This window comes from Neoarius graeffei, chromosome 7, assembly GCF_027579695.1.
Source record: "Neoarius graeffei isolate fNeoGra1 chromosome 7, fNeoGra1.pri, whole genome shotgun sequence".
NCBI classification, from domain to species: Eukaryota; Metazoa; Chordata; class Actinopteri; order Siluriformes; family Ariidae; genus Neoarius; species Neoarius graeffei.
This window is the reverse complement of record NC_083575.1, coordinates 4,459,729-4,471,508: the sequence shown is the minus strand read 5'-3', so window position 1 is coordinate 4,471,508 and position 11,780 is coordinate 4,459,729. Positions and strand designations below refer to the sequence as shown.

The window sequence follows — 11,780 nt, the reverse complement described above, 5'->3', positions numbered from 1 at the left end:
GTAGATTTGCATCATGCAGAGTGATACTGGTTAAAGACGCAAATGCCAAACACCGAACAGGTCTACATGTAAAGGGAAAGACAATATTGTGGTGTTTTTTTTTTTTTGTGTGTGAATTATTGATATTAATTAACTATCTATTATATGTAAAGAATAAAGTTATCCAAATGATTCATAACAATATTAAAGTTGTTAAAATGCATTTTTTTAATTACAAATGCATTATGATGTGTTTTACATGAGAAGCCACATTTCAGTCTTTCTGCATGTTAGAACAACACCAACACTGCCCTCTTGTGGAGAAAACGACCAGGTGGGTGTCGAAACGTTCACAAATAATTGTTCTGTTTCAGTGTGAACGCGTCATTTATTGTGAAATCAACTTACAACTTTAATCTAATGATGATTATATCATAGTTTGTTAGTTAATCCTTCAAGTGTGCTCTCATCACTACAACCTGCCCACGAAATATTCCAGGATGAACAAATCATTTAACTTTTCTCTCATTATATCGCATCATGTTTCTTTAGTTGTTAAATCCTTTTGACAGAAATTAATCAAAGTACACAATTTGTCAGAATCTGAATAAATAAACGTCACCCCAGTGGTGTTTGAACATTTTCCTAAGAGCCAAATGTCTCACGGGAGAACAGCGTTAATGTCAAACGCGCAACAAGCAAGTGTTACTGTGTCATAAAATATAAGAGCCAATCATGTTCCAGTATGCAAATTCAGGACCAATGAGGACACTGTGCCGGTTTTCTTAACGAGGAGAAATGGATCGTCATGTCTTGTTGTCTTTTACTCAGATATTTTTCTTTTGTGGGGTGGCACAGTGGTGTAGTGGTTAGCGCTGTCGCCTCACAGCAAGAAGGTCCGGGTTTGAGCCCCGTGGCCAGCGAGGGCCTTTCTGTGCGGAGTTTGCATGTTCTCCCCGTGTCCGTGTGGGTTTCCTCCGGGTGCTCCGGTTTCCCCCACAGTCCAAAGACATGCAGGTTAGGTTAACTGGTGACTCTAAATTGAGCGTAGGTGTGAATGTGAGTGTGAATGGTTGTCTGTGTCTATGTGTCAGCCCTGTGATGACCTGGCGACTTGTCCAGGGTGTACCCCGCCTTTCACCCGTAGTCAGCTGGGATAGGCTCCAGCTCGCCTGCGACCCTGTAGAACAGGATAAAGCGGCTACAGATAATGAGATGAGAAGACAGAGTTCAATCATGTGTTATTCAAAATGTTGATATTTTTGATCAAGGAACACTTTTATTATCCCCCGGTATAGAATGCAGAGGGATATAGCTATCGAGTCGAGTTTGTTTGTATAGCGCTTTTAACAATAAACATTGCCGCAAAGCAGCTTTACAGAATTTGAACGACTTAAAACATGAGCTAATTTTATCCCTAATCTATCCCCAATGAGCAAGCCTGTGGCGACGGTGGCAAGGAAAAACTCCCTCAGACGACATGAGGAAGAAACCTCGAGAGGAACCAGACTCAGAAGGGAACCCATCCTCATTTGGGTGATAACAGATAGTGTGATTATAACAGTTTTAACATGAAGACAGTTTCGTTGATGTTATAAACTCTTCATTGATGGAAACTTGAGTGCAAAACTGTTCATGACAACTGCAGTCCTAAAGTTAGCAAGTCAACTGTAGTCCTCAGCCATAAAAGCATTACTGTAAGAGTCCAGAGTGTCTTCCAAATGCGACTTTCAACTGTCCGTATGGGGCCGTCCTCCACAGGAGCGATGTGATGAGACTCCAACCAGTCGTAGGGCATCAGGATGGATCAGGCAGGTCTGAGGAGCAGAAAAGGTTCAGCATCTCAATCTCAGGATTGATATGTAACTCAGAGGGACAGAATCAGGGACGATCACTCTGTCCTCCAGTTTCCGGAGCATAACTCAAAAACTATTAGGATTTTTTTTTTTTTCACGAAACATAAGTTATGTGAAGTGACTCGAGGATTTGTGCCTTTTGACATTTTGGGATTTCTGTCATTTTTATTTTTTCCATAAGAGAGATTTAAAAGTAACCTATTACATCCCTTCTCCATAAGTTGTCCCAGTCCCCTGAGGTCTTAATGAAATGCTTTGGTCAAAATCCCACAAGGACGAAGCCCCAGAGCTCCTTCTCACCCTGTCTCACAGCCCTGTTTACAACAGCTGGTTTGAGCTGCTGTTCCTTTAAATGATGATGAACCACCCTCCCCCCAATCAGTTCACACTTTCCTTATGAATATTCATTTGCAACAGAAATTCTCAAACTGTGAGTGGAGATACCAAGATCAGAGGGCGGGGTCATTCTAATGAGCTCCTTTTGTGACATAGAAACAGGAGATGAATCTGAAGGTCTTGTTGGAGCTCATGTTTTCTAAAATCAGCAGAACAAAAGAAGCTGACTGGGTTGTGATATTCCAGGGTTTGTAGTTTGGGAGGCTCCAGATACCTGAATGTTTGTGCACAAGCACTGAAAAAGTCAGTTTTTCATCATACTGTTCTTTCCACTGTCATATCATGAATGAAATATTTTCAACACGAGAAGATAAACTTCATATTTTCACACCATCATGTAATGTTCTTTATATTATATGGACACATCCACAAAAAAAAAAGACACAAGTTAATCAAAAGAATTTTAATTTTGAACCGGTTCGCCATTTTGACAACGCAGCGGGAAAACACTGGGAGTAACATCATCATGGAGAAACATCGGAAATTATTATACATACAGAGCACTTTTTTGATGGAGTAAAAATGTGTTCTATTCCCTTCTAGCAGGTTTCATTCATTCGGTTCGATCACATGCAATATTGTTAGCTTATCCTACATGTATTACGTCACTCTACCCAATGGAGAATGAGCGTTGAATATGGTTTACGATATTGCATGGTTGTCAAGACATGACGTCAGACGTCGGAGCTGATATGAATATTCAATGAGAGTTTAATGCTGAGCATGCGCAGAACCATTTATTTGTTCACTGGAAAGAGAAAGATGTGCTAAACACCCAAAAGGCTACCAAAACTTCATTAGATATTCTTCACGCATATTTACAAGAGAAAAACATACCAACGGACATCGAAAAACTGGAAAAGAGAGTGTGTATGTATAATAATAATAATAATAATAATAATAATAATGGTTGGCTTTTTTCGTGGTCTATTCCATTCAGCTACTCATCTTCGACTCGTTCAGTATCATGCTCGCTGAATGGAATATATCTGATAGACCACAACAAAAAGCCAGCCGATATTTAAATCTGGCACTCAGATCCGTGATGGATTTCGTATGAAAAATGTGAGTTTTTCAACACGAGAAGATGAACTTCATATCTTTAATCCAACATGTGATTTTCTTTTTATTATATCGACACATTCACAAACAAAACGTCCCCGAATTTATCAAAACAACTCACTCACCGATTTCCTCACAAGTGACAGATAGAGATTTATGTCCCGGTTTTGGTTCTCCATGTCCTGGTTTTGGTTCTCCATGTCCTGGATGGAGCTCGAATGAAAAATACCAGTGGTGTATTTCCCACTAGAACACTCGTGTCTGTGTAATGTAGATACAGATTAACGGTTTCTACATTTCCAGATGACACACATTAAATGTCCAGAAAGTGTTCGCTTCATGGTACCGCTCCAGTGACGAGCAAAAGTACAGTTTCATCTTTTTTGTTTCTTTTTCTCCCGAGAGTGAAAGTGTTTCTCTCAGATCGCACTCATTTTACATTGTTTATTTCTCATACTCCCCCCCACTGTCTTCATTTATTTATATTTTTATTTCAACCTCACTATTCTTATTATTATTCTTACTATCAGTGTACATTCCCTCTGAGGGATTAATACAAGTTTATGTTTATACTGTGTATGCGTATTTATCTAATTTTTTACAGTAAAGCTGGACTGCCTTTCAGGTTTTTCAAGTGTAGGTCACAAAAAGAATTTTCCCGGCACCCAATTATTTTTGTTTAGTGACTGAAAGCTACTGAATTCGAATCGCAGACTTCCAATTTTATTAATTAAAAAAAATAGAACAATTAATTAATTTATCTCCACTAAATTCTCCGCTATTTTTTCCTGCTTCACCATGACCCAATTTAAGATACTACATCATGCATCACATGACGTGGTGGGCTTTCCCTGTTCACGCAAGGCATTGTGGGATACAAATTTGAAACAGGAGAGAAAAATGGAGGACGTGAGTGTGCGAATGAAATGTGAAAGACCGACTACAGTAAAGACGTTATGTTATATATGAAGGAAAGGAAACGCAGGGCCAAACTAATAAATATGGGCGCTCAGCGAGCACCTCGGTGTGATCAGCTGTTCGTTTAGCGACAGAATGATGGAACTGTCAGTGCACGCTCAAAGGGAAACCTGTAGATGGCAGTAATGCGACACTGTGGATGCCAGCTGCCGTAAAACCCAAAAGAAGAAGAAGAAGCAGGTAAACCTGCGCATGCGCACACGGACTTCCTCTGTCTGCTTGAGCGATTTCATGCACATTATTTGCTTTAATCCCCTCAAATTAAATAACTTCCCAGCCACAGAACGGCCTGATATTTTGTGAGATATTACAGAAATAAACAGATATCACAATCACCACATTTCAGACGGAACTAAATTTCACTGATTTTATGAAATCAAAAGGCGGCCTCGCTTTAACACCTTTATAGCCTGACAAGAATAACAAATCAATTACCAAAGATGTGTTTTAAGTTATTATTATTATTATTATTATTATTATTATTATTATTATTATTAAATACAGTTAAGTCATATTTTCAGCTTATAATTAATAAACATGACTCGTGTATTACTGTATAAATAAATCTTCAATATTTGTTTGTTTGTTTGTTTGTTTGTTTTTTGGAGTGACACGATTTCCTCTTCAGCCTCAGCCACTGTCTCGAGCTTTCAACGCTTTAACCCCGTGTCTTTTCTTTTCTCTTCTCCTTGTGATCATCTTCAGATCTGCTGACAAGTTTGTGCTCCCCTGCGTCCCGAAGCGCGCTCCCGGCGGAGGCGACGCGAGTGAGCGCGCTCACGTGTTGCTGCTGAGCCTGCTTGTGGATGCCGCGCATGCGCAGAGCAGCTCCGTGGCGGCTGCGGGACTAGAACCCCTCGGTGCTGTGCGGTGCGCTGTGCGCTTCTCTGTGCAAAGTCCCGGGATGATGGAGCTGGAGGAAGGTTTCACTCAGGGACCCACATGGACTGAGATGAAGGTAAAACATTTCATTTCTGATTCAAATTTTTTCCCCATCACAGGTTTGGAACCTACTTTGAACTTAATCACATCACCTCCTGATTCTACTCTACTCTAATCTTTTTCTTTCTTTCTTTCTTTCTTTCTTTCTTTCTTTCTTTCTTTCTTTCTTTCTTTCTTTCTGTGCATCTCTTTCCCACCCACTTGATGCGTACCTGAAACTTATCACTGATAAGAAATCAAAATAAATAAATCCCCTCCCAGTTGGAGAGAGCTGAAGGACGAGACCCTCAGGAGAAATCAGGACACCATCCGAGTCGCTCACGATGATGTGAAAAGCTTTCCGTTTGGCTTTCCGAGAGAGGAATCGATATCCATTAGCAGACTTTGGTTTGTTGTGGTTTGATTTTTACAATGCAATCAGACACCAGAAACAGCGCAGAAGTCTGATCCAACATGGCACTCCGTGACACGACGCTCAGATCTTCCACCCCAGCACTCTTCACCCGGAAAGTTGCTTGTTGTGCTGTTTGTGGGTTTGGGCTGTGATTTCGCTGCTCCTCTGTTCTCTACTGCAATCAGATACCGAAGCAAAGCAAAAATAGAAAGAGCTCAGGATCAGATTAATGCAACATGACACTTGATTTTTTCCAAAGTTCATTTCAGTTCATATATTCTTACCACGACACGCTGTGGTAATCGTTGTTATTATTATTATTATAAAAAAAAAAACCCAAACAAACCAAAAACCACCATCATGGAAAGTTTACGCTTCTGAACTTCACAGCACTGTTCACGCTTCCACACTCTAATTAATTCGTCACACTGATAACAAACTACTCTTCGCAAGAATAAACTTTAAAAATGTCCTGAGTTCTCCTGAAACCATGTCAGCTCCTTCCCCCGTCCCTCAGTCAGTGTTCTCCGTCATACACGCAAAACATTTCCTTAAAACGCCTTTAAAAAGTTACATCATCGTGTTTGCAGTACTTATGGAAGTCAAATCCATACTTTGACGCTTTGCGGTTTCTTGGTCTCCAACATGACAACTTTTTCATTTTTGTTTTTTTGCTCACCAGTCTTTTTTTAATGAAACACAGCTTGTCATGTTCCCCAGAAACCACAAAGAAGCATAAACTCCTCAGTCCTGAACATGGCGGAAAGCTTTACTTCTGATTGTTATGAAGCGCTGACACTGGAGACTCCTTCCATCAGTGTTTAATTCCTTAATGTCTCTGTTCCGCCTTCTGCCAAGTCCCGCTTCCGGGACTGTGATTGGTTCCTGATTCTTACTTACAAATGCTGCACTGGCAATTAATATTAATCATCGCCGACAGTGATGAATTCTGAGGATTTTATGACGTATTTTAGTGTTTAAAAAAATCTCACATACTCCTAAGTTAATTTCTTTTGGATGATGCCTCAGCTCTATTTTGCCTCAATCTCATTTGGTGCCTCTCTGACTTTGTCTCAGGTGATGGAGTCATAGCTGCAACCTGCTTCTATCCCGTCCCCTTTTTTCCCGTCCCATCATGGTGTATGGGCAGATCCTGCACCACTGCGGGCCGGACGAGAACTTCCTCAACCTGAACGTGGGTGGCTTCAAGCAGAAAGTGTCTCACTCGGTCCTCCAGCGCTTCCCACACACTCGTCTCGGGCGTTTGCTCCTGTGCAACTCCGAGTCGACCATACTAGAGCTGTGCGACGACTACAGCGCGACAGAGCACGAGTTCTACTTCGACCGCAACCCACGCTTCTTCCGCTACGTGCTGAACTTTTACCACACGGGCAAAATCCATCTGATGGAGGAACTGTGCGTGTTCAGCTTCAGCCAGGAGCTCGAGTACTGGGGCATCAAGGAGCTTTATCTGGACTCGTGCTGCAGCAACAAGTTCCACGAGCAGAAAGAGGGTGAAAAGGAGCACGATTGGGACCGGAACGAGGACGAACAACTTCAAGAGAGCTTCGATTCCTCCATGGAGGAGCTTTCTGAGCTGGAGGAGGACATGGAGAAGTTTGAAGGCACCTGGTGCGCGGAGAAACGTAAGCAGCTGTGGCTGAGGCTTGAGAATCCGGGCCATTCGCTCACGGCTAAGATGCTAGCAGTGGTTTCTCTGAGCGTGGTTCTGATCAGCATCGTGGCCATGTGTGTTCACAGCATGCCCGAGTTCCACCAAGTGGATGCTAATGAAAGAGCCGTGGAGGATCCGATTCTCAACACGTTCGAGACCTTTTGTGTGCTCTGGTTCACGTTTGAGTTTATGGTGCGCTTAGCGGTCGCGCCGAGCTTCCGTAAATTTGCCAGCAATGCTTTGAACATCATTGATTTTGTCTCTGTGGTCCCATTTTACGCCACGTTAGTACTGGAAAAAGCAGATGCTGAGGAAAGTGAGGAGCTGGAGAACGTAGGGAAGGTTGTGCAGATCCTGAGGCTCATGCGCATCTTCAGGATACTGAAGTTAGCACGTCACTCGGTGGGACTTCGATCTCTCGGAGCGACTTTGCGTCACAGCTACCACGAGGTCGGTCTGCTCATCCTCTTCCTCTCCGTCGGGATTTCCATCTTCTCTGTACTCGTGTACTTTGCAGAGAAAGAAGAGGACGACTCCGAGCTCCAGACGATACCCATCGGATGGTGGTGGGCCACTATTAGCATGACCACAGTCGGCTACGGAGACACGTATCCCATCACGTTCGCTGGGAAGCTCATCGGGACGGTGTGCATCGTGTGCGGCCTCCTTGTGGTGGCGCTGCCCATCACCGTCATCTTCAACAAGTTCTCAAAGTATTACGAGAGACAGAAATCTCTGGAGTCGGATCAGGACGGAGGCAACTTAAAAATTCCAATTCCAGGGATTCCTATATTCAGCGTGAATGATCTTTATGCTAACGGTAATGCGATTAACTCCATTTTGGACAGTTTGTCCACCAGAAGTAGCACAGAAAGTGAAAGAGACGATAGAGACAATCGGGACGATGAGGCTGAGACTCATGTTGCTTCTTGACTTTTGCTTTTTTTCAAATTTTGTAGTGGTTACAAATGAGAACCAACACGCTAGTTAGCGTCATTACCCTGTGTTCACACGAGCAACAGACCTCAGCTGTTTCCTACAAAAGTGTGAAACAAGCCAGAGACGACTGGGAAGCATCTCTGGGTCAACCAGTACGGAGCTTATGTTGAATTTGTGTTGCTAATTACAAATTTCTCGACGTGATATCCCAGCTAGCGTTAATTTGAATTCTTCAGCTTGACATGGCGCTTAGCATAAAATGCTAATTTTATTTATTTAATATTATGTCAATGCAACTCAAGTAGAACCAAGTTCTGGGTAAACATGGGCGGAACTAGCATAGAATATTGGATTTTAATAGTGCGGTATAATCTATTAGCAACATTAGTTTAAACTCACCAATTGCTGAACGAGCATAAGCTATCAGTTAAATTAAGTAGCTAAAACTGTTTACTAGCTCAATTATATTGTGAATCCAAATTGAGTTTTTATGCTAGGTTGCATGTCTAGCCAAAAAAAAGAGCAATTTTTGTTGCAATGAGGTGATAACACGAAGAAATAACATCTCAGATCTTCCAAGTGAACAGGTTCCAGGAAATCGGGGCGGGTTTTCGAGAGAAGCAGAGTTTCAGAGATCACGTCTGGTCCTGTGAGATTACACTCAATAGACTACGACTTGGCTGTAGCTCGAGCAGAACGACAGAGGAAAGTCCCAAATGCTATTTGAGCTCCGTGTCCAAGCGAAAATAACGTAGAGGATTAGCCAGGAGTCGAACGAGTTTCACTGTTGCGAAATCAAAAACCGTCAAAATGTGCCTTGTGTTTCTCGGAACGTTTTCCAAGTGCATCACTAAAGCTGGGGTCACACTGGATATTCAGCATGCGAATTTCTTCACCGTGGTGGCGCATAATCAGGTGATTATGGGCTGTCCTGCTGTGGAGTGGAGTGGCGCAGTGAACACTGAACCTAGTTTTAATAATAAACATTATGCTGACAAATCTTAGCTTGATAGCTCATTAGTTAGCTCCTGGTTATTAGTTACCAGTTGCAAAAAAAAAAAAAAAATACACATCTATATCCAGGGTGTCCTGTCGCCACCCCTGTTTATCATTGGCTTACTACCCTAATGTGTTCACCTGTTCCGTGTTTCCCCTTGATGAGCCTGTTTCTACCCAAGAAACCTTGCTCGTTGTCAGGTTTTCTTGGACCTCCTGTTGTTCTCCAAACCCCTGCTATGAACTTTTGATCACGATGTTCAGATTGCACGCAGTAAATACCACACTGAATTTGCATCCTGCCTTCATGAAGCACACATTACGGGTGGGTTTAAAGTTTGAACTAAACTGAAATCCGAGGAGGTGGATGTGAAATTAATTTGAACGTCTCGCCAGATTTTTTTTTTTTTTTTCTTTAGAAGGTCTGGAATGTCAAAAAGCCAGATATGCCCACGAGGGAAACCAGGCATGACTTCAGAAGCTTGCAGGGTTTTACACACATTGGATCACTGGCACACACACACTTCAGAGCAACTGGAGACCACACACACAAACACACAGAGTAGTGAGGGAATGTGTGGTGAAGCATTTGTATTTTCCGCTTCAGTTCTCACTGTGAGAAAGCCGTTGAAATGCGTCCATCTTCCCGCCTGTGAACGATTTAATGCACACTTCAGTATGACGTCCAATCCATCCAATCCAAATGGAATGTTTTCTCAGATTCTCGTCTTTCCTATCGTGGGGAAACAAACATTAAATAAGAAACTGTTTTATGGCGCCTTCCTTACAGTAAATCTCCTCACTGGAACTGTGGATGGAACGAGTGCATGCGTATTTCGGACAACGTGTAGAACGAGGTGATGTATCCACAGGTGCGATGGAAGGAACCTCTGAAAAGCTGCTTAAAACCTGACCTTGAGCTTGACCTTGGACTTTGGTTTTTGGTCCTGGTCTGTCTATGCAAAACCACTGGAGTACAAATGAATGTGTGCTAATATCATATTAGTCCGAGACAACATGGTGGAAAATAAACATGTTTATGATCGCAAACATGAGTGTCCTGTTAATCATCCTGCACATCTGAAATAAAACAAAAATACAATACAGTCGATAAAACGCCACTCGGCGACCAGGTGAAGTGTTCCACTGGGTGTGGTCTGATATTCTAATGAGAACACATGATCGATAGACTTATCCTGATATTTTCCAAGCAACAAGCCTTACTTGGTCCACGAGGGAGGCGCTTCAGTTCACTTCATTGGCCAATCATGAGGATTGTGACATCACTGCTAGCTTTTCTTTCTTTTTTATAAACTTGATAAAGTGTCAAACATCAGGATGGGTAAGGAATGTTATTTATATGGTCAAATTATTACGCTCTGTCACTTGCCTGTGTGGATATCTCACTAGCCTGGTGCTCGCAGTCCAACCACGGCAACCGGCAGTAAACTAAAAGACAGGACACGCCCACGAGCAATCATCGATTTGAGCAGAATTAATAAATATTAAAATCTTGTCTCGTTTATACTCGTGTCATTTTCTCTCCACCAATTGGACGTATTTTACAGGATTTTCTAAAAGTTCTCCATGAGAGCCATGATTCATTTCTGTACGTTGATGTACTTCCTGTTCTGAGTGATGATGTGTCGAAGTGCTCAAACAACCAGTTGCATTAAAGATGCACCACACACCCAACGGATCCAAATCTCAACACGCTAAATATGGAAGATGGTGAACTTTATGAAGTACCGTGGTCTAGGGGTGGAGTTAGAGTAAACTACACTCAGGAAAAAAAAATTCACTTGTCCGAGATGGCTGTCCATAACATTCGTTATGCCTTATAAAATTTACAAAAACGCAAAGTTTTGTCGCAAACGTTAATTTGACGGGGCGGCACGGTGGTGTAGTGGTTAGTGCTGTCGCCTTACAGCAAGAAGGTCCGGGTTCAAGCCCAGCGGCCGATGAGGACCTTTCTGTGCGGAGTTTGCATGTTGTCCGCGTGGGTTTCCTCGGGGTGCTCCGGTTTCCCCCACAGTCCAAAGACATGCAGGTTAGGTTAACTGGTGACTCTAAATTGACCGTAGGTGTGAATGTGAGTGTGAATGGTTGTTTGTCTTTGTGTCGCCCTGTGATGACCTGGCGACTTGTCCAGGGTGTACCCCGCCTTTCGCCCGTCGTCAGCTGGGATAGGCTCCAGCTTGCCTGCGACCCTGTACAGGATAAACGGCTACAGATGATAGATGGATGGATAGATGGATGTTAATTTGACAAATTAAGTTTAATTTCTGCTTGTTTCAGGACAGATACAAAAAAGAAAAAAACAGTTTACGGAGGCTGTTTTGTTTAGTTTAGAGCAAACATCAGACCGATTACAAATGACTCCCTGCGATGTGATTATGGCTGTAAAGCGTAGACTCCAGCTCCAGGAGAAGAAACACGAGCCATCCACCATTAAGCTAATGCATTCAGTCCTGATTTCATTCCCTCCCCCTGCTCTGATGGAGGGATGGAGAGATGGACGGAGGGCTATTAGTGGATGAAGATGTGTCTGAAAGTCACAAAC

The 11,780-nt window shown here is 42.6% G+C and overlaps 1 protein-coding gene across 1 annotated transcript; it reads left to right on the top strand.

The window, feature by feature from the left end:
• The first annotated feature begins 272 nt into the window (after positions 1 to 272).
• Positions 273 to 10,230, top strand: kcns3a (potassium voltage-gated channel, delayed-rectifier, subfamily S, member 3a). Its single transcript, XM_060924569.1, has 3 exons — positions 273 to 313; positions 4,977 to 5,229; positions 6,685 to 10,230. Exon 3 carries the CDS (start codon positions 6,743 to 6,745, stop codon positions 8,213 to 8,215), a length of 1,473 nt encoding a protein of 490 aa, XP_060780552.1. The 5' UTR covers positions 273 to 313; positions 4,977 to 5,229; positions 6,685 to 6,742; the 3' UTR covers positions 8,216 to 10,230.
• Positions 10,231 to 11,780: the final 1,550 nt, after the last annotated feature.

What these genes read in the sequence shown, in the direction of transcription:
- kcns3a (XM_060924569.1), top strand. Translation starts at nt 6,743, where the DNA reads ATGGTGTATGGGCAGATCCTGCACCACTGCGGGCCGGACGAGAACTTC.